This window comes from Phyllopteryx taeniolatus, chromosome 11 (genome assembly GCF_024500385.1).
Source record: "Phyllopteryx taeniolatus isolate TA_2022b chromosome 11, UOR_Ptae_1.2, whole genome shotgun sequence".
NCBI lineage: Eukaryota > Metazoa > Chordata > Actinopteri > Syngnathiformes > Syngnathidae > Phyllopteryx > Phyllopteryx taeniolatus.
Window position 1 is genome coordinate 28,834,835 of NC_084512.1, and position 23,291 is coordinate 28,858,125.

The 23,291-nt window shown below is 48.3% G+C and overlaps 1 protein-coding gene across 3 annotated transcripts; it reads left to right on the forward strand.

The window, feature by feature from the left end:
- Positions 1–143: 143 nt before the first annotated feature.
- Positions 144–15,873, forward strand: LOC133485873 (TBC1 domain family member 12-like). 3 transcript variants are annotated; one of them, XM_061790211.1, is made up of 14 exons: positions 144–1,450; positions 2,096–2,724; positions 3,414–3,558; positions 3,798–3,892; positions 4,827–4,909; positions 8,056–8,173; positions 9,130–9,236; positions 9,624–9,710; positions 9,783–9,877; positions 10,079–10,150; positions 11,755–11,883; positions 12,195–12,304; positions 12,836–13,094; positions 14,231–15,873. In XM_061790211.1, the coding sequence occupies exons 1-14, from the start codon at positions 1,181–1,183 to the stop codon at positions 14,303–14,305; spliced, it is 2,274 nt and encodes a 757-aa protein (XP_061646195.1). In that variant the 5' UTR covers positions 144–1,180; the 3' UTR covers positions 14,306–15,873. The 3 variants fall into 3 exon arrangements, with proteins under 3 accessions (XP_061646195.1, XP_061646197.1, XP_061646198.1); XM_061790213.1 differs by having other exon boundaries at positions 2,096–2,697; XM_061790214.1 differs by lacking the exons at positions 12,195–12,304; positions 12,836–13,094; positions 14,231–15,873 and adding an exon at positions 7,811–7,949.
- Positions 15,874–23,291: the final 7,418 nt, after the last annotated feature.

A 23,291-nucleotide genomic window follows, 5' to 3' on the forward strand; every position in this document is an offset into this window, starting at 1 on the left:
GGGTGAATTTTGGAGACAATTTTGGAGACAATTTCCACATCATATGTGATACTTGAGGTTTTGAGGCCTCTACATCACTACAGTGATATTTTGTACTTGAAAAGCCAGACTTGTACTGTACTATGAAAAACATGCTTTGGAAGGATAATCCACTAGGGGAAGTAATGCATTCATTGGACGACTTTCCGGTGATGTGGCAAGATGGCTACGATAAAGGAATGAGAGGCATGTTTTTTTTGAAGAAGATGACATGTTTGGGGTTCAGTTACGAGCTGTGTCATCGGGGAGAGCCCTTATCTCTTCAGGCAGCGCGTGTGACGTAATGGCCCAGGGAAGGTGAGGGCATCGATATGAAACATTCGACGCCCCTTTTTAAGATCCGTGCCTACTGCGACATTAAGCTGTTGGGTTGCAAAATGTTAGCGCATTCCACGTGAATGGACAGCAAGAAAAGCGAAAGAACAAGGTTGCTGTAACATTGTTCCGCATACGATTGCCCACAACGCCGTAACTTTTCAACAAGGGAGCGGAGAACAAACTTTCCCAGCTCAAAATATTTTGGGTGGTTAACGTTTTGCCCTAGAAAGAAAGCAAACCATTAGGTTGAGAAATTAGCAAGTTACTATTTCTTTTCGATGTTCATGCATTGCCTTTGACGGGAAGGTCGCCCCCGGCAACATGGCCGCCACGTCGGTTCGCCTGGCGCGTAGACGTGAGCTAGCTAGCGTTCTATCCATATCTGGGGCACGGGGATTGCTGGTGCAGTTCCAGTTATGGCCACTAGGTGTCAGGCTTGAAGCCCGCCGCGCATGGAAACAGTGCAAATGACGTCACCGAAAAGCTATTTTCAAGATGGCGCCGAACAGTAGGCGCAATGCCGACAGATGAAGGGGGAAAAAAACAACAGGCGACACTGAGGATATTTGTTGTTGTTTTTTAATTATTATTGTTTTCCTTCGCAAACCGACGCTGACTCGCCCCGCCGGGGCATGTTGTGTTGCCGCAAATGAGCGCGTCGTGGCCTGGAAACGTCAGCTACCCCCTCTTCCAACCGCTCCGGCCTCCCCGGTGCGGGCGCCTACGATGCGGCTAAGATGCTAACGTCCTCCCGCTGCGCTGCTGGGCCGACGGGGCGGACCGGACGGTTCGAGGTTCGAGCCGGCCGGCGGGCCTGAGGCCCATGGCGGCGACGCGGGAGCTCGCCGGCTCGTTGGTCGTCGACGAGAACGAGGCGGCGGCGGTGGTTCTCAAATGTCCCGTGACGCGGAAAGACGGTGACGACGAAGCGGCGATGCTGGAGCTGGCGGAGCGGCGCCCCCGGGACCCCCGCGGCCTGAACGGAAGCACCGAGTTGCGGTGGGAGGAGGAGGAGGAGGAGAAGGAGGAGAAGGCGGCAGCGGGAGCAACCGGCGTTAGGACAAAATCTGCGAAACCCCAAAAATGCGAGCAGGTAACCAGGAGGCTATCTCGGTCGCGATGCTATATGTTTTGAAGTTGTATTAATCGACAAAATGTGTGCGTGCGTGTTCAAGCTCAAATATGGACATGGAAAGTTTGAAGTCTGGCAAATTTGACACATCACACAAAAGAGTGTTGTTAACAAGGCGGCCAATGAATGAATGGCTAAAACAAGAAATGGCAAAGTATGTGAAATCAGGTTTCAAAGTGGTCAAGAATTGAGATCTCCTTCAAGCTGGCAGACGTTGTGGGCGTGTGGGCAAATGCTCTCCAAATGCCGTCAGCTGCCTTTCAAAGACGTCGAAGGCACATCTTTCACATCTTTCACATCTTTCACGGCTCCTCTTAAGCGCTGCCAGAAGAATTCACAGCGATTGCACACTTCTCCTTTGTCCCTGTTGAAATTCAGCCAACCGTGAACCGACCACGAGGAGGAGGGGGAAAGAGTCATTTTTTGTATTATTCTTTTTTTTTAAAATTATTATTACACAAAGATGGTGGTCAAATATTATGTTGCAGCTCAAACAATATCGCCCCCTGGGTTCACAAGTCACACGAAACTGAATTGACACTTTTAACATAAGTAAGAATCGACTTAAGTATTCTTTCTCTGTTGCCGTCCAACTCTCAAATGCAGGCCGCGGGCGACATTGGCCGACTTCGCCCCCCGGAGAGCCTCCCGGTTACCCCCCGCCTCCCCGCTTCCCGTCCACACTCGACGGGTTCCGACAGCGAAGTAGTCGTGCCTCCGTGCTCGGGAAAAGCACAGAGGACGCGTCCGCGCTCGGGAACGCGTGCGGCCGTCGTCGCGTCCGACGGTTGCGGCGTGGACGAGGAGCCGCCGACGGTCGCCAACGGAGGCTGTCGCGCCGCCACCGAGGCCCGAAATGACGGCGGCCGGCCCGTCTCCGTGGACCCCCCCGAGCCGGACTCGCCGGACCCGTCGGCCTCCTCCGAACCGAGCGACGACACTTCGCTCTCGGAGGAGGAGGAGGAAGCCTGCGCCGGGTCCGATCGGGTCGTCAGGCCTCACACTTTGAGGACCAAACCGAACCTTTGCGTGTCCCTCAGCTGCGACGCCACTCCGCTTTCCCCCGCCGACGCCGACGAGGGGGGCTTCAGTTTTGAGAAGCGCAGCGACTTGCGGGGAGTTTTTGAAGCGGGCCGCCGCAAGAGTGCACCTGAAGCGGACCTGCGGGCGCAGGCCAACTGCGACGAGACCGCTCTCACGCACAAGAGGTTCGGAATTGTTCACTTCTTCACCAGGTACAACACTTTAACACCATCTTCCCTTTATCAGTCCATGAGTATTGGTCAAAAGTTTTAGAATTATAAATGTGGGGCTGCAACTCAGAATTATTTCAGTCATCAATTAATCGGTCCATGATATTTTTGATGAATCGATGAATCAGATTTCAAATTGTTTTTCTCCCCTTCATCCAAAAATGGAACGCAATTTCAAATTGACAGCGTAGATATATGTCCGATTTTTCCTTTTTTTTTGGGGGGGGGGGGGGGGGGGTGTGGCGATAGGCCATACGATAATCGATTCTAAAAAGATTCAATCGTGCCAGCCCTAATTTGTCGTTGCTTAATCGATTGTCTATTCTACTCTGCCTCTACTGGTAACAGAGTCAGAGTCAATTCATGATCTGTGCTGTCAATCTGAAATAATAAAGCGATGGAAATTTGATTCGATTAATCAAAATTATAACCAAAAGATTCATCGGTGATTATGATCATGCTTCGCTGCAGCCCTCGTGCGAGTGTTGTAATAGGACAACTCGCACAGTGGCAGCTGTCAGTCATTACCCACGATGCACGTGTGTTGCCGTGGCGACATGTCGCAACTGATCAAGCAGTGTCACGCTTCCTGCCTCGGACTTCCAGTTCCTCCTCAAACGCTGCCGAGCGAGCGCCCGTTCAGCTCGTGACTTTGTGTCCCGCCCCCGCAGGAACCTTTTCCCGAGGAGAGCCAAAGAGTCGGCGCTGCCGCCGTCCCACAATGCACCAGGGTGGCGACTTTTCGGCAAGGCGAGATTGGACGCCAAAGAAGAAGAAGGAAAAGGAGGAGAGCTCGCCTCCTCGCCCACGGAGCAGGTCGGTGTGAGCGTCAGGAGCTCTGTGATTGGCCGGCGTCATGGCCGTCCAAAAGTGATGGTCACCTTGGTCTGTCCCGTGCCAGCATGTGGCGATCACATGATACAGGAGGAACATGTTCGAAAACTTGGATGGAGTCACATGACACAAGCTCACGTGACATTATCGAAACACACTCCCCCTGCTGGTCTCCTGTGGAATTCCACAATCACAAACACAGTTGTCTTTTGTGTATGCAGGTGTCTCCTCAGCGCCCCCCAACGGCGGGCAGGAGGAAGAACCTGGACTTTGAGCCTCTCTCCACTACAGCGCTTATCCTGGAGGACCGACCGCCGTCAGTAACGCAATCTTTCCTTGTAACACAAGTAGAAGTACTGTAATCGTGATTCAGTGATTGCGGATTCAATGCATCGCTGATTAGTATTTTTTATCGGTTCACGAAGCGCAGTTCCTCACCCGGTCATCTCTGCTACAGTTAGCTTTGTCGGCTGAATGATATTAATGTAATGGCAGTAATGACTCGCGTAAGATTAATTGAGCTCTTATTCGTAGCAGAAAGAGAAATCTCACTGCGTCATCTCCTCTCATGCTTTTGTTAAATCACCAAATTGCTTGAGGAAACAAAGAAACGTGACCGGAAAGTCACTGTTTTAAACACGAGCCACAGATTTTTAGGAAATAAATTCACAAATACCAACTTTAGCCTGATGAAGAGCTAATGCACACGCTCATAATAATATCGACAGGAACAAATGCAAGAGCAACGTTTAGCTTGATTTTCGACAACTACAGTACTGTAGTTAAAAACATCACTACAATGAATTCTGGGTCCCATAATGTTTTTGGGTGACTACAATGCCAGGCCCGTCCGTGTGAGGAACTGTGCAAACGCTTGAGGCAGGAAATCGCCTGTTCTCACCATGACCGTATGGGCTGTTGCTGACGTCACTGAAGGCAGGCGTAGAGTGAATGGCCGGTGACCTCAAGCGGACAAATAAAATGCCCAAACCTGTCCAAAGTATCAAATATGGGCATTAGATTGTATATGTGAAACTTATACATTTATAAATTAAAGTAATACATAATTGGATGCTACTTCGCAGATTTCATTTATTGCGTAACCCCAGCGATAAACGAGGGTTTACTGTCGTCGTAGGGCTCCTAGTAAGTAGTAGTACTAGTAGCATCCACATTAGTATCAATAATCATTAGCAGCGGCGTTAGAAGTCAGCTGACGTGTGTGCGCTTCCTTCTGATTGGCTCCTCAGGAACCTTCCCGCCAAATCTGAGGAGGAGACGCAAAGACACAAACTTGAATATGAGGAGATGGTGGCCGGGGCCAAGAGGAGAGGTACCGCACACACGCACCCACCTACGCGCACGCCGTTTGCAGAGGAAGACTATATTGCGCCGGCCGAGACGGGTCGCAACAATTGCAAACACCACAACACGGCGACGTCAAGGTCGAACGGAAGTGAGCGCGGGACTCCCTCCGACTCGCAAATTGGTCCACCAAGTGACTACGGCATGTTCACACTGCAGCTCAAGTCCGATTTTATGCTCAACGTGACATAGATCCGATGTTTTTCATGGCAATGTGAGCCGTACAATTGGGGTTTTTTTCTCACATCTGACGCAGGCCTCTCTCATATGTGGATATAAATCCGACGCGAGTGCGGTGTGGACGCACGCGCAAGTTGCACTCATCTGACGTGTGCGTCATTCGAAGGCGGCACGCGTCGTAATTGTTGGACAAAACAGACATGCCACAAAGGCAACGGCGGGCAAAGCTAAAAGAAGATGCTTTACAACTATGAGAAAATGTTGGCCTTGAAATCGCCACAAATGCGTCATGACGCGACCTACGCCCAATTGACTTGTGTTAACAGGGCGCCTCGTTTTTGTGCGCATGCGCAACGTGACGTCCTGGTTTGTGCACACGCGTGTGATGTCACAGATGCGTTCCATCAACAGACGAAGTCGCGTTTGTTTTTGTATTGTGAAAAACAACAGAGGAGCCTCTAAGTGATTTAAAAAAAATAATAGTAATAATTGTTTAAAGACACTATTAGATGTGTAAAGAATGCAGCCCAATGGGGGGCACAAGTCAGTGCAAACTGGAGGCCGGTCCCAAGCCCGGATAAATGCAGAGGCTTGCGTCAGGAAGGCCATCCCGCTTAAAACTTTGCCAAACAAATATGAGCGTTCATCCAAAGAATTCCATACCGGATCGGTCGTGGCCCGGGTTAACAACGTCCGCCACCGGCGCCGTTGGAAATTCAGCTACTGTGGGTCGAAGTTGAAGAAGAAGAAGAGGTGGAAAGCGGGTTCTGCGGCAGAAAGAGAAGAGGAAAAGGCAGAGCAGAGAAGCATGCGGTGGAAGCTGAGACAGGACGAGTGTTGTGCGGCTTTTCGGGAAGAGGTGAGACAGGCTCTCGGTGCACAGGAGAAGCTTCCAGAAGACTGGACCGCTACAGCCAAGGTGATCAGAGAGGCAGGCAGGAGAGTACTTGGTGTAGCTTCTGGCAGGAAAGGAGAGAAGGAGACTCGGTGGCGGAACCTCACAGTACAGGAAATCATACGAGGAAAAAGGTTAGCTAAGAAGAAGTGGGACACTGAGAGGACCGAGGAGAGGCGAAAGGAAGACATTGAGATGCGACACAGGGCAAAGGTAGCGGTGGCAAAGGCCAAACAAGACCCATATGATGACATGTATGGCAGGTTGAACACTAAAGAAGGAGAAAAGGATCCATACAGCTTGGCCAGACAGAGGGATAGAGATGGGAAGGATGTGCAGCAGGTTAGGGTGATTAAGGATCGAGATGGAAATATGTTGACCGGTGCCAGTAGTGTGCTAGATAGATGGAAAGAATACTTTGAGGAGTTGATGAATGAGGAAAATGAGAGAGAAGAGGCAAGTGTGGTGGACCAGGAAGTGGCAATGAGTAGTAAGGGGGAAGTTCGAACGGCATTAAAGAGGACAAAAAATGGAAAGGCAGTGGGTCCTGATGACATTCCTGTGGAGGTTTGGAAGCATCTAGGAGAGGTGGCTGTGGAGTTTTTGACCAGCTTGTTCAACAGAATTCTAGCGGGTGAGAAGATGCCTGAGGAATCGAGGAAAAGTGTGCGGGTGCCCATTTTTAAGAACAAGGGTGAAGTGCAGGGCTGTGGGAACTATAGAGGAATAAAGTTGATGATCCACACAATGAAGTTATGGGAAAGAGTAGTGGAGGCTAGACTCAGGACAGAAGTTTCATGCCTAGAAAGAGGACCACAGATGCATTATTTGCCTTGAGGATGTTGATGGAAAAGTACAGAGAAGGTCAGAAGGAGCTACATTGTGTTTTTGTAGATCTACAGAGAAAGCCTATGACAGAGTACCCAGAGAGGAACTGTGGTACTGCATGCGGAAGTCTGGAGTGGCAGAGAAGTATGTTAGATTAATACAGGACATGTACGAGGGCAGCAGAACAGCGGTGAGGTGTTAAGGTGGAGGTGTGACAGACCAGGCCGAGGTTCGATGTTTCGGAGACAAAGTTAAGAGAGAGCAGACTCGGATGGTTTGGAGAGTGAGTACATTGGGAGAAGGATGATGAGGATGGAGCTGCCAGGCAAGAGAGCGAGAGGAACACCAAAGAGAAGGTTGATGGATGTCGTGAGGGCAGTTGGTGTTGGAGAGGAGGATGCAGGAGATAGGCTGACATGGAAAAAGATGATGACGCGCTGCGGCGACCCCTAACGGGACAAGCCCAAAGGAAAAGAAGATTCGATTTGTAATGTACATATAACCTGATGTATGAGTGAGCTGAATGGTAGTTTGCTTTTTTTTTGTTTTTTGAAATGGTAATTGCTAGCATGCGGCACGGTTGGCGACCGGCTAGCGCATCTGCCTCGCAGTTGTGAGGTTGCGGGTTCAAACCCGGCCTTGCCTGTGTGGAGTTTGCATGTTGTCCCCGTGCCTGCGTGGCTTTTCTCCGGCTACTCCGCTTTCCTCCTCAAAATCTTTACTGTTCATACGATACACGCAGTACCAAAATGTACAGTTTAAGGATAGAAGTCAAGACCTCATAAAAGAGCATCAAATGCATGTTAGTAGTCAAATCAAATCAATTAATCATAATTTAAAACGGGGGGGGGGGTCGGTGATTACTTTGAGTACTCGACGAAATTATCGGATAATTGATTCTAAAAAGATTTGATAGTGACAGCTCTAATTAGGATCATATTTTAATAGATTTTTTCCGTATTAAAGATAAAGTGAAGGCCGTCGGTCCGTGGGCAATTCCCGCGCTCACTTCCGTTCGACGTTCGCGTCGGCGACTGCCGTCTCGGCCGGCGTACTTGATGGATCCCGCGGCGGCGAAAAGAACAAGCCGTATCAAAATGAAGCAGTGAGAAGAATTATTCATTTATTATTTTCATATTTTTTATTAATTTTTTTTTTACAAAGAGCATCAAGTTAAAGCAAGTGCTGCTTGTGTGTTTTTTGTGTGTCAGAGTTGAAGGACGCTCAGAAGAAGAAGCGGCAGATGAAGGAGAGACATCGGCACGAGGACAGCATCTCCAGTGCCATGGTGGTGTGGAACACGCACATCCTGCCGCACTGGGACGCCGTGTGGGTGGCTGCACACGTGTGTGTGCACGCACGTGTGTCTGTCTGTATTTGTGTTTGCGTACGTGTGCGTCTCTTTTGTTTGTGTGTGCACCTGTCTGTCTCTATTTGTGCATGTCTGTGTGTTCGTGCGTGCATGTATGTGTATGTGTCATGAATTGGATGACTTCAGACGGGACAAAATGTTCAAAGACTCGAACGGCCAAAACCCAAGATTTCACTTGGACTTGAAAAGAGCAAAACACTTTGTAGCTTTCTCTTTCTCTAGCGGTGTTTTATTCATTCATCTTCCGTAGCGCTTCTCCTCACTTGGGTCGCGGGCGTGCTGGAGCCTATCCCAGCTATCTTTACACCCTGAACCGGTCGCCAGCCAATCGCAGGGCGCGTCGACACAACCGACCAGTCGCACTCACATTCACACCTACGGGCAGTTTAGAGTCATGCCGCGCATGTTTTTGGAATTGACCAAGATGTCATTCTTTCACACACTAATGGTTTCAGATTTTTTTTTAAAGTACAACATAAATCAACAATAAATATGACAGCTAAATAAAGTATACATTGCAAGAACCGCTGTTAACATACACAGAAACGATGACATTTAACACAACCAAGGATGTTAATTATCCATGTTAATGAACAAAAAAATCCACATTGCATTGTGGGAATTGCATTGCCTGACATCGCGTAAGCATGTTTTTTGTTCGCGTTATTGTGGCGATCACACAAATAGTTGGCTGGCGTGCCGGCCGTGCCGTGCCCTGCCCTGCCGTGCGCTGTTTCTTTGCCTCTTTTTGACGGAATAAAGTGAGAAAAAGTAAGTCATGGCAGAACATTTTCATAGAATAACTGAAAAGGTACTGTTGACGGGTTTTGAAGGCGCAATGAACGAAGTCTGTGTGCGTGCGCGCTCGTCAGTCACGGCGCATCATCGTGTTGACTTTTGCGTGTGCGCGCAGGAAGGGCACGCGTCGTGTGAGGGAATTGTGGTGGCAAGGCCTTCCCCCCAGCGTGCGAGGACGCGTGTGGCGCCTCGCCATCGGAAACGAGCTCAACATCACAGCGGGTACGTTGGCCACGTGTGCCGCTTCAATCGGGCGTGTCCAAACCATGTTCTGGGGCCAATTTGCAGCCCATTGTCCGTTTTTTAGCGGTCCGTCGGATATACCAAAAGAAACAAATTCTTGAATTTTGTTTTTCAAATATGTACACCGCTCCCCAAAAGGACACAATTGACAACAGGTCAAATCTATGTTCTGCCATCTGAAAATCTCTCTGCAGTGATTCGGGAATGGGGAAAAGAGTGAATGATTGCATTCGCAGTCATCTTTTGTTACTCTCTAATTGCTAGAAAAAAACATTTATATCTTAAAAAAGTTTGGACACCCTCGTTTCAAGCGTCATGCACCCCCTTGCCTCAAGATGGCGCGACATGCGTGTTGTGATCCCACAGAGCTGTACGACATCTTCCTGTGTCGCGCCAAAGAGAAATGGAGGAGCTACAGCGAGACCAGCTCGGTCAACAACGACACCGAGAGCGGTGCGTCGCGCCCGATCGCAACGTGCGCCCGTCCCCGCTGCCGACCTTTGAACCCTGTGCTTGCGTTGTCAGACGGCGGCGCCTCGCTGGCCGACAGGGAGTCCAGCCTGGACCTCATCAAGTTGGACATCTCCAGAACTTTCCCCTCACTCTTCATATTCCAGAAGGTTTGGCAGAGCCGCCGTCATGCGACAGGAAGTGCTTGTTTTCACTTCCTCCTCCTCCTCATTGTCATGTTTGTGTGTGTGTGTGTGTGCATTCTTTTTCTGTCTTTGGGTGTGTTTGTGTGCGATGCATGTTTGTCTTTCTGTGTGTTGTCGGTGTCCGCTTGTGTGTGTGTGTGTGTGTGTGTGTGCGCGCGCGCGCAGGGCGGTCCTTACCACGACGTCCTCCACAGCGTCCTGGGAGCGTACACGTGCTACCGACCTGACATTGGATATGTAAGTCACACAAAATGTCTACATTTTGTGTTTGAGGGCGGGCTTTTATTTCCCATCGGAAATATCCAAATAAGCGCGTTGTCTACTTTTGCCATCTCATATGCGGTTTATGTCTACGTTGAGACGTCAGCTCTCTAACCTCATAAACGTTTGCTGGAGTACGTAACTTCTAATGAAACGAGTTAACAATACAGTAAATGGGCGCTACAATGGTGGAATGTTCTGGTGGACAAAAGTACGCAACAGTGAAATGGCAAATTCAAACAAAAACCATCATGCCATCAACAAACACTTTTGTATGTACTGTACATTTTGTAATGTTTCAATAACTGCACATAATTTATAATTAATAATTTAGTAAAAAGATTACTTTGGATAAATAAAAAGAAAAAAGGTAAAAGCGGTATGGAAGCTCACAAGGCCCAGACTAGGGTTGGGAATCCAGAACCAATTGGAACCGGGACTAACGTTCAAATTAAAACATTTCGGTTCCCAGTTTTGATGCCTGGTCTGCCGCCGCCGAAGAAGAAGTGGCGAAAACAACAAAGAAAAATGCGCACGAATCCGTGCTTCCGCTCAATGGCGGCGGCGAACAAAAGTGTGTGTTAACTTTGTTAAAATGAACGCCTCAGTGGAACACTTGGATGGAGATGATTTTGTGCAAAGGCGGCTTTCCCGATGTGTAGCGTCTGACGCGCTCAGAGCCTCAGCCAAGTCAACAATCAAATACGTCTATGCCAACATTGAGACAGCTAACAAGGTCAACGGTTGCTTGCACTTTTGCACCGATGGTTGTTCGCATTTATTTTAGTCTTCAAACCGCCGTAAGCGCCGAATACGGAAAAAAACATTGAGCTAAAACTTCACCGTAGCAACAATGAATTGAGAGAAAATTCCCATCAACGTTGTCTCACAGTATCGCAAACACTAACCTTGTGCGTCATCGGTGGCTAACGTTTTATAGCATTTGGTTCCATCCATAAAAAGACAAAAAAAAATCACCGGTGCCGTGTGAAGTTACTTTTCGTGCCAAAATGCTGAGTTCCGGTGCGTCCCCTTCAAAATAAAAGGCTACAAGCTTAAAGTTAAACCATTTGATGTGATAAAACAGTCCCAAATAACAATTTTAACAATGCAATATTTAAGGTTTAGCTGAAACATTTAATGAATGAATATTCAATCAATTGGGTTAGTTCCACACACATTGCCTTTTAGTGCATAGTGCAATAAAGATATTGACAGTAGTTGTAAAGAACCCCGAGTCAAATATTCATTTTAGTCTATGCTGCGGGCTGCTAAGAAAATGGATGTTTGTAATTTGGACACCCTTTATTTAAACCATGCAACCTTTTTTGAGCCGGCCCCCTAAAAAAAAAAAAAAAAAAAGAATCGGAATCGAGAATCGTTTGGAACCGGAATCGCTCCAATTCAAATGATGCCCAACCCTCGTCCAGACCAGAACAATGTTTACCTTTGACAGTAGAATGGGAAATAAAATGTTCATTCCGAAGAACGAAACATATGAAATCCCCCAAAACCTGGCTTGAAATGAATCTGCCCGTTTCGAAGTGTGTTGCATGCGTGTACGTTGCCGCTTGGCGCAGGTTCAGGGGATGTCCTTCATCGCCGCCGTCCTCATCCTCAACCTGGAGGAGGCCGACGCCTTCGTCACCTTCGCCAACCTGCTCAACAAGCCGTGCCAGATGGCCTTCTTCCGCGTCGACCACGACCTGGTACGGGCGCACTTAGGAGTTATTTTCATATCGCTTGACCAATGACGGTAAAGACATGGCCCACTCAATTTCCCTTTGAAAATCAATTTGACAGATATGAATATTTGAATTGCCTTTACTAACTATCAAAACCTCAAATTGGAAATAATCAAGAACCTTGAACCTGTTTCAGCATGGGAGACATTTTACGAAAAAGAAGCTCATTTAGTTTTGTTGTTGTTGTTGTTGTTGTTGTTGCCTTGACCGTTATCGCTCAAATGATATGGAAGCGAGCCTCGTACGTGCGCTTAACGTGGCGTGGGACGTTTCAGATGCTGAAGTATTTTGCCGCGTTCGAGGTGTTCTTCGAGGAGAACCTTCCGCGCCTCTTCGGCCACTTCAGGACCAACAAGCTCACGCCGGACCTCTACTTGATTGACTGGTGACTCTGCCAATCCTAGAGCGGCTTCTGGATGCCGTGGGCGGGTCTTTAACGTTTGTGTGTGTGTGTGTGTGTGATGGGTGTTCATGTGTTGTGTGCGTTTCTATGTTTGGGTTTGTTTCTGGTTGCGTGTGTGTGTGCTTTTTGTCTGCGTGTTTTGTGAGTTTTTCTGTTTGTGTTTCTATATGGGTTTGTTTCTGGTTGCGTGTTTCTATGTGCTTTTTGTCTTTGTGTGAGTTGTGTTTGTGTTTCTATATGTGGGGTTTTGTTTCTGTGTTTTCATATTTCACGTCTGTGTGTTTCTATTTGTGTGTACTTCCATGTTGTGTTAATATATCTGGGTTTGTGTGTCATGAGTGTTTTTCTGTTTTTGTTGCTCTGTATGTTTCCTTGTTTGTGTTTCTGTGTGCGTGTTTGTATGTGGTGTGTTCATTGTGTTACTCGAGTGTATGTTGTGTTTCGATGTGTGTGTGTTTGTTTCTCTGCTTGTTGTCTACGTGTGGGTGTATATATATGTGCGCGCGCACGCAGGATCTTCACGTTGTACAGCAAATCTCTGCCGCTGGACGTGGCGTGCCGCGTGTGGGACGTGTTCTGCCGCGACGGCGAGGAGAGCTTGTTCCGGACGGGCTTGGGCATCCTGCGCCTGTTCCAGGACGTCCTGCTGCAGATGGACTTCATCCACATCGCGCAGTTCCTCAGCCGGCTGCCCGAAGACCTCCAGGCGCACGCGCTCTTCGCCGCCATGGCCGCCACGCACATGATCAGCAGGAACCGCCGCTGGGCGCAGGTCGGCAGCCTCGCAAATCGAACACGCGCGCGTGCACAAAGTCCCTAAAACTAAGATCAAATGTCAACGTGTACACATTTGGTCATTTTCAGGGAAAAAGCATCAGTTTAGCACATTTGAATCATGCAACATAAAATGAAGTACAGTGGAACCTTGGTATACAAAATAATAGTACTAAGACCTCGCTTCAAATACTATTTTGGCATGCCCGCAGAAGGCTAAGAACTTTGTGCTTTTTCCTCATACTGCATAAAACACATCGTTATTTCCATCCATCCATTTTCCGAGCCGCTTCTCCTCATGCGGGTCGCGGGCGTGCCGGCTGCCATCGGGCAGGAGGCGGGGTACACCCTGAACTGGTTGCCAGCCAGTCGCAGGGCACATACATACAAACAAACAACAATTTAGAGTGTCCAATTCATGCATGTTTTTGGGATGTGGGAGGAAAGCGGATTGCCCGGAGAAAAGCCACGCAGGCATCGCCCATCGTTATTTCGTCTTCATAAATTGTGTTGTCACCCATTTCTTTATCGCACAGTATTTTTAACCACACAACAGTCCAAATAAGCTAAATATGACATCGTTGTGCGGCTGGAAAAAATTCATTGCATTTCCATTTGTTTCAATGGGAAACGTTACCTCGGTTACAAATATGTAACGCACATGCTCATAACAATATCCACGGGAGCAAATGCAAGTAAAGAGCAACGTTTAGCTTGATTTTCTACAACTACAGTACTGTAGTTAAAAACAATACTGCGATGAATTGTGGGTACCCGTGATACTTTTTGCTGACTGCATTGCCTGGACTGTCCGTGTGAGGAATGGTGCAAATGTTTAATGCAGCATGTCCGCGGGGGCTGCTGTTGACGTCACTGAAGCCGAGCACAAAAGCACGTGCTTCTCTTGTGTGTGTGGATGGTGACCTCAAGTGGACGAATAAAATGCCTACACCTCAATAAATTTATTGGAATTTGATTGCATATGTTAAATGTATACATTGATATAAGAATCTCCTAAATAATTGATTTCTGCTTTGGATTTCATGTATTGCTGGGGTTTTCTGGGACGTACGTAACCCCTGCGATAAATCAGGTTTGACTTGTCAGTGATCGGTGGCGCTGTTTTGCTTTCAGGTGTTTTCCTCGCTGGCGAAGGACAAAACCAACGAGACGGCGGACACGAGCGGCAGCCCCGCCCTCAGAAGCTAACGCCAGCATTTTGGCAGCCATCTTGGAGTGTCTGGAAGCTGGCGTCACCTTCCTCCTCCTCCCGCCTCTTCTGTTCCATCCAGCGGCACGCCAGAAGCTCCTTGTTGCCGCTCAATGTTCCCCCCAGCATTTCTTCATCTTCCACTCAGCTATTTCACACTTTTTTTTTTTTTGTGGAACATAGAATCTTTAAGGAAGTGAGAGTCTTTTTTTTTTTTTTTTGTTTTGGCCAGTTAAATATGTCAAAGTTGAAAAACGAACTTCCTTAAGTGACCTGTGACACCCACCAAAAAACGGACACAATGTGTTTTGTTTTGTCACACGCGTGCACAACTTGTAACTCGCACTTGTGAGATACGCAACTGCGCAAGTCGCACACGCTCCTTCGGCACGGCTGCGGCTTACTAAGTTGCGCGCACGAAATCCAAAAGCGACACTTCGCTGGCGTCGGGCAAAATCCTCACATCTCTGAAAGGAGACCTGCCATGTTTGTTGAGCCATTCATATTGCATCTTCAAAAAGCACGAGACATTTTTAACGATGAATCCACACAAAAAATCTGAATCAAATGAATTGTCCAACTTGTGATTTCGGCTTCTGGTCAGGAGATTTGCCTGATTTCTGTTGTCCTCTGTGAAAGCAGACTGTCTTGAATCGAAATAAGGCATTTGCAAACATCTGCGTGTACATTTTCCCGATTTTCTGACACGATGCAGACCAAACCGGTAACTGAATCACGATCCATTTGTGGCAGAAAATATTGCGTCTATTATGAAAATAACAGAATTAATGACACGAGGTTGAAGCTGAAGCAGCCTCAGCAGCGGACCTCAAACCGGTACGCCTTCAAATTTGGACATAGGAGGTTTGGGCCCGACGCCAGCGATTTGCAATTTGGACTCCTTGCTGCAGGTGCGACTTACATTTGGTCCAACTTTTGAAATTCAGAACGCATCGGTGTAACTTCGCAAATCAGCTGGCGAGATGCGCGCCACATCCAAAGTCATCGTGCGGCCTCCAGGGTTCGCTGTCTTTGTTGGTTGTCGTGTCTTTTTTCTTGTCAGCGGCGGACTCCCGAGAAAAGTCAAGCAAGCGCACCTCTTCCTCCTGTTTGGGACGCGGACATTTTGGAGCGTCACAAAAGCCGTTGCCAAGACTCCCTGGCCAACGAACAAACACAACCCCCAAATCAAATCCTGTTATTGTTACACTCCCGACCAGCAGGGGGCAGCATTGCAGCTATAAATGACTTGAAAGTGTCACTTGGATAGGTGAAAAGTTCACACATTTCAATGACTCATTGAGATCAATTCGATGTTTTAAATGAAACAACATGGGTTCATGTTACAAAAATTGATTTGATTTCATTTTTCTTTGTTTTCTACATCATGAAGATGGTTGTTTTGTAAAATTTTTATGTACAGTGTTTTTTCCTAACGCTTCACAGGTTATGTAAATAAAGCTTTTTTTTTTTTTTTTTAAAGAAAAAAAAAAGCTTTTCATAAATGGGCACTAGTTAAACATGTAAATAAAATATCACAGCAAAATAAAATAAAAAAGTGTCTTTACTTTTTCAAATTCAGTTTATTCATTAAAATGACCATTACAGGAAAGCAATAAGTCGTGTCTTTTGTCTTGTGTGACAGTTGCTGCTGTCACCGCTAGAGGGCGACCAAGACACGCTCGACCAGGATTTCAAGGTACGTCAATTCATGACTTGAATGCCCTTTTATTCATTTGAGTCCATTTTTAAAATGCTTTCATTTTGAATTAAAAGGCTTTTTTTTATGATGTAAATACTTTGTAAATATGTACTTTATATGATTTGAATGCAATTTATTATTTTTAATTGGAATGCTTCAGAATCAGAATCATCTTTATTTGTATAAAAACACACAAGGAATTTGTGTCGGGTAGTTGGAGCCGCTCGAGTACGACGACAGACAGACAATTGACAGAGAACACTTTGGAGACAGAAAGACATTGACAAAAAAAAAAAAAAAAAAAAAAAGAAATAGTCACTGAGCAATAAAGGGTTGCTCGTTATCTGGTAATGCCGGTACAATTAATTTCTTTTTTTGACAATTGTGCAAAAAGATGCCGAGTCCTCTAGCAATTAGAGCAGTTTAAATGTTTTAAACAAATTATGAATATGCATTTTTCATTCTAATTGAAATACAAAAAATATTAATATTAAACTTTCAATTGAATCATTTTTATTTGGCATGTATTTTAATGTATGTATTCAAAATGTCATGTATTGAAATGATTTGAATTCATTTAAAAGTAAAAATGCATTTTACAGTACATTACATTACATAGTAATCGAATGCATTTGAAAATGTTAAGTCAATCCATTTCCCACGGGCTCCGTGTGCACCTTTGACCTTAGCTAGCGCTCCGTGAAGATGCTAGCACACTAACATGCAAACACTGAAGCAACAACAACAAATGTGACCAAGAAGACCGTTTGTCAGACCCGAGGCAGCACGAGGTGCAAGGCTGCCGTCCGCCTTTGAGCGCCTTGAGCCTTTTCAAAATAAAAGCAGCTTCCCGCGTGTGTGTGTGTGGGCGCACTCGTCTCCACGGCGACCGATCAGCTCAGGTATTTCCGAAGGCGTGAGTGAGGGGGGCCTCCCGACCGATCCCAGTCTGGGGTCTTTCCTGTGGAGGCGGGGCCGGAGGGGAAGCGGCGGCCCGGTGCCCCGGGGGCCGCTGGGATCGCACGGCGGGCGGCGGCTTTTCAAAGAACTCACCAAAAGCGCATTTTGGAGTGCTGTTCAAATGTTGAAAATCCCATTGTAGTGATGAAGTTGGGAATGGCCGAACGATTCCTGTGTCCGGAAACATTCGCTCATCCCCGAGTCCCTAATCGCTACGTGGGGATTTCTAGTTAGCAGACGCTACATTTGACACGGAATGAAACGATGTATCGACTACTCTCTAATCACGTCCGAGGTATTTTTATCTAGTGGACTCTCTAGTTGACTCTAGGGCACAGGTGTCAAACTCGTGGCCCGGGGGCCAGATCCGGCCTGCCACATCATTGTATGTGGCCCGCAAAAGCAAATATTGTGTGTTGACTTCATGTGTTTTCCTAAAATACCAAAATTGCAAATTGTTTTCACGATCAATAATGTTGCGATATTGCAAGGATTTTCTGTTGCCAAGCCCCCTGTTAAAGTCAATTGAATAACAGATTTTTACTGGCTTCTGATTTCAAAACTAGTTATCCAACAATTGGTTGTGCATATGTAATAATATGAGACTATCATACATTTATATTGTCTCACAGTCATAACGGCCCTCCGACGGGAACCGTCACTACGACAAAAAATGAGTTTGACACCCCTGCTCTAGTGTTTACACGATTAATCCAATACTCCCTAATCACTACATAAGGATTTTTAGCTGGCGGACTATATTGTTGACTTCAGGGTTCACACAACATATTACATATATATATATATATATATATATATATATATATATAGTGCTAAGTGCTAGAGGACTCTGCGTCTTTTGCATAATTGTCCCAAAAAAAAAATGTACCGGCATTACCAGATAACGAGCAACCCTTTATTGCTCAGTGACTGTTTTTTGTCAATGTCTTTGTGTCTCCAAAGTGTTCTCTGTCAATCGACTGTCTGTTGTCGTACTCGAGCGGCTCCAACTACCCGAGACAAATTCCTTGTGTGTTTTTTGGACATACTTGGCAAATAAAGAGGATTCTGATATATATATATATATATATATGCTGATGTCATCAAACCGGACCCCCTCAACACCCCGGCTGCGCCTAGAAATGATACATAAAGGTGATGAACAGAATCGGTGACAAAGGCCAGTCTTGGCGGAGTCGAACTCTCACTGAAAACTAATCTTACTTACTTACTGCCGGCAATGCAGACCAAACTCTGACACCGGTCATACAGGGACCGAACAGCCCGTATAAGGGGGTTCGGTACTCCAAACTCCCCAAACACCCACCACAGAACTTCCCGAGGGACACGGTCGAACGCCTTCTCCAAGTCCACAAAACACATGTAGGCTGGTCGGGTGAACTCCCGTGCACCCTCGAGGACCCTGCCGAGGCTGTAGAGCTGGTCCACTGTTTCATGGCCAGGACGAAAACCACACTGCTCCTCCTGAATCTGAGATTACACTTCCTGGCGGACCGTCCTTTCCAGCACCCCTGAATAAACCTTACCAGTGTGGCTGAGGCGTGTGATTCCCCCTATAATTGGAACACACCCTGCAGTTCCCCTTCTTAAAAGGGGGGACAAGCACCCCCGGTCTGCCAATCCAGAGGCACTGTCCCCGATGTCCACGCAATGTTGCAGAGGCGTGTCGACCAGGACAGCACCAAAACATCCAGAGTCTTTAGAAACTCCGGGCGGATCTCATCCACCCCTGGGTCCCTGCCCCAAGGACCCTTTTAACCACCTTGGTGATCTCAACCCCAGAGATAGAAGAACCCGCCTTGGAATCTCCAGACTCTGCTTCCTCATGGGAAGGTGTGTCAGTGGAATTGAGGAGGTCTTCGAAGTATTCTCCCCACCAACTCACAACGTCCTGAGTTGAGGTCAGCAGCGCCCCATCCCCACTATACACACTGTTGATGGTGCACTGCTTTCCCCTCCTGAGACGCCGGATGGTGGACCAGAATTTCCTCGAAAGCCGTCCGGAAGTCATTCTCCATAACCTCACCGAACTCCTCCCACGCCTGAGTTTTTGTCTCAGCGACCACCGAAGCCGTGTTGCGCTTGGCCAGCCGGTATCCATCGGCTGCCTGAGGAGTCCCACAGGCCAAAAAGGTGGGAGTTCGTTATGGACAATCCGTGATGAGCACAGAAGTCCAATAACAGAACACCACTCGGGTTCTGGTCGGGGGGGACCGTTCCTCCCATTCACGGCCCTCCGGTTCTCACTGTCATTGCCCACGTGCCCCCACCTAAACAAGGGAGTCCCCAGCAGGAGTATTCTCCAGCACCCCCCCGCCCCCAGCCCCCAAGGACTCAAAAAATGGTGGGTACTCTGAACTGCTGTTTGGTGCATGGGCACAAACAAGAGGCTACCCTCTTATCCATCGGGGTAAAACCTAACATACAGGCACCGAGTCGGAGGACAATAAGTATGCCCACACCTGCTCGGCGCCTCTCACCATGGGCAACTCCTGAGTGGAAAAGAGTCCAACCCCTCTCGAGAGGACTGGTACCGGAGCCCAAGATGTGTGTGAAGGTGAGGCCGACTATATCCAGTCGGAACCTCTCGACCTCACACCAGCTTGGGCTCTTTCCCTGCCAGAGAGGTGACATTCCACGTCCCTAGAGCCAGCTTCTGCAGCCGGGCATCGGACTGCCAAGGCCCCCTCCTTTGGTCGCCACCCAACTCGCTACACGCCTGACCTTTGGCCCCTCCCACAGGTGGTGAGCTCATGGGAAGAGGGACCCACGTTACCCTTTCGGGCCGGGCCCCATTGGGGCCACCGGGCACTCACCATCCAGACGGGGGCCCCGGCGACACGCGTCCGGGCAAGGGAAACCTAGGTCCATTTGTGTTTATCATCATAAGGGGTCTGTGAGCTGTACTTTGTCTGGTCCCTCACCTAGGACCTATTTGCCATTTGTGACCCTACCAGGGGCGTAAAGCCCCAGACAGCTTAGTTCCTAGGATCATCGAGACACACAAACCCCTCCGCCACAATAAGGTGACAGCTCAGGGAGGGGCATTTATAATCAGACCATGCAAAAGCTTTAAGGTTTTCCCATTCCATGGAAGATGAACCCTCGTGACGGAAGAAGAGTCCTACAGTCACAGGCCGACATTTTGTTGGAAGTCTTCTTCGAAGATTTTAAGCTCTTATAGCTGAAAAGCTTTCACTTCCTGTTAGTAGCACATGGCCACAAGACCACACGTGATAAACAAGTACACCACGACCGACGCCTGACAGTGGCAACCTCCAACTTCAACAACCCAGGCGAGCAGGACGCGATCGAGTCGCAATGTCTCTACCTCATCTTTAAGATCAGACTCCTTCCTGTTTCGAGAGGTGCCAAGAAGCACATTTGGCAGACGGGGGGCAAGCCTTCCCACTCCCCGACCCACGTTGCACCGGACTCCTTACCCGCACGATGGACAAAAACGTCCACCGTCACAAAACAACAACTTTGTCAGAAGAGTGGATGCGCTCCATGTTTCCAACTTTTCACTTCCTCTCCGAAGGGCGCGGTCACATTCTGATAATGACTGAAGGAAATCTGCCGTTCAAAAGTTCTCACGAGGTCGCCGCTTCTCCGTTGATCCTCTCAGCCTCCATCAGGCGAGCGGCGCCAGGCCGGGCCGGTGAGGCGGGTGGGCAGCATTCTGGGGGTGGCGGGTTAAGCATCAGTTGTATGCGTGCTTATAAAAGGCATATTCAGATAAGCGGGCGCACGGTGGGGGTCACGCCGTGTCCTTTGTCAGAGCAGATTGTCATGACCTAATGAGCGCTCGGTGGGAAAGTCCTGTTCCGACCCCCTCGGCTCCGTCCCTCCGTCTTTGCACCTGCACCCCAAATGCCGCAGGCCCCCCCGGCGCGGCCCGTGCGTGGTGCCCCCTCCTCCTTACCCTCAGTGTTTGTATTGAAGGCAGGAAGCAGGCGAGTGTTTAATGAGCGTCGAAACAAAGCGGGCCAACATAGAGCTCATTGAGGTTATCAGGGAGGGACCACTGCTCAATTGGGTCATCGATGTGATTGTTTGACAGAGCGGGCCCGGCCGGGCCGCGGGAGCAGGCAAAGTTCAAAAATCCCCTCGGCCGGATCGAGAAGTTTGTCACAGAATCTGTTGGCGGCGCCTGTCAGGAGCCATTAGCGGCCATGAAAGGCTTCAGCGATCAAAGGGCGCCGCCGTAGCGCCACCGCAGCGCCGCCGCCGTGCTACCACAGCGCCACCGCAGCGCTGCGCATTTAATGACAATTTGCAGCCTTTTGTTCCGGAGCCTTCAGCGGGCATGATCTCATTACAAGGGTGAACAGTTAGCGCCGGGACAACGGCCAGCGCGCCCGCCACGCCCTCGTTCCACCAGCTCTGGCCGTTGACCGTCCACCGCGTGTAAATGCGCAAAGTCCACCTGTGCCGCCGCCCGCGACCACCGCGTTCAGGTTGCGGGGCCAAAGACGTGCCTGATGTGTGCAGGGGACACGGCGCGGGAGGTGTTTGAGGGGGGCGGGAGATGCGGGGAGGGGGGGGGGGGTGTTGGCGGGGGCAAGGGGTGCCCGGGCTCGCTGCCTCATTAATTGGGAGGCGCCGCACCCTTTGACCCCAATGATGCGTGGTGACAGGCCAAACGGGACGAGGCGATTGGCTGTCGGCCTTGCAGCTTGAACGTGCCACCAGGGGTGTCCCGGGTGGAAAAGGCCAAGCGCGGACAAAACACCTCTTCATTCCTCTTCGTCTTTCTTTTCTTCCTTTTTCCTCGTCATCGCTCGCTTTGTTCCTTGGAGTCACGTTTTTTTCCATCGCACTTTCATCTCGCTAAACTAATGCCAGTTTACTCTCAGACTCATATTATAAAATATATATGTATTTGTGTCTGTGTGTATAGATAGCTATGCACTGTGTGTGTGTGTGTGTGTGTATATATGTATATATATATATATATATATTAAAAAAACAATTCCAATGAAGTTGGGTCGTTGTGTTAAACATAAATAAAAACAGAACACAATGATTTGCAAATCATGTTCAACCTACATTGAATTGAATACACTACAAAGACAAAGACAAGATATTTCATGTTCAAACTGATCAACTTGATTGTTTTGAGCAAATAATCATTAACTCATCACCTTTTCTTTGAACAACATTCAATAAGCGTTTGGGAACTGAGGACGCTAACTGTTGAAGCTTTGGAGGTGGAATTCTTTCCCATTCTCGCTCGATGTACAGCTTCAGCTGTTCAACAGTCCGGGGTCTCTCTCCCTAGTCGTATTTTACGCTTCATAATGCGCCGCACATTTTCAATGGGAGACAGGTCGGGACCGCAGGCAGGCCGGTCTAGTACCCGCCCTCTTTTACTACGAAGCCACGCTGTTGTAACACGTGCAGAATGTGGTTTGGCATTGTCCATGAAAAAGACGTTGCTTGAATGGCAGCGTACGTTTCTCCAAAACCTGTATGTACCTTTCAGCAAGAATGGTGCCTTCGCAGATGTGTAAGTTCCCCACGCCATTGGCACTAACACAGCCCCATACCATCACAGATGCTGGCTTTTGAACTTTGCGTCCGTAACAGTCCGGATGGGTCTTTTCCTCTTTGGCCCGGAGGACACGACGTCCACAGTTTCCCAAAACAATTTGAAATGTGGACTCGTCGGAGCACAGAACACTTTTCCACTTTGCATCGGTCCATCTTAGATGAGCTCGGGCCCAGAGAAGCCGGCGGCCTTTCTGGGTGTTGTTGATAAATGGCTTTTGCTTTGCATAGTAGAGTTTCAAGTTGCACTTCCGGATGTAGCGCCGAACTGTATTGACTGACATTGGTTTTCTGAAGTGTTCCTGAGCCCACGCGGTGAGATCCTTTACACATCGATGTCGGTTTTTGATGCGGCGCCGCCTGAGGGATCGAAGGTCACGGGCATTCAACGTCGGTTTTCGGCCTCGCCGCTTCCATGCAGTGATTTCTCCAGATTCTCTGAACCTTTGGATGATCTTATGGACCGTAGATGATGAAATCCCTCAATTCCTTGCAATTGCACGTTGAGGAACGTTGTCCTTAAACTGTTGGACTATTTTCACCTCGCCCCATCTTCGCTTGTGAATGACTGAGCAATTCAGGGAAGCAATCCTGGCCCCCACCTGTTCCCCTGTGGGATGTTCATTCCAAACAGGTGTTGGATGAGCAGTCCTCAACTTCTCCGTCTTTTTTGCCACCCGTCGCAGCTTTTTTTGGAACGTGTTGCAGCCTTCAAATTCTAAGTTCATGATTATTTGCTCAAAACAATC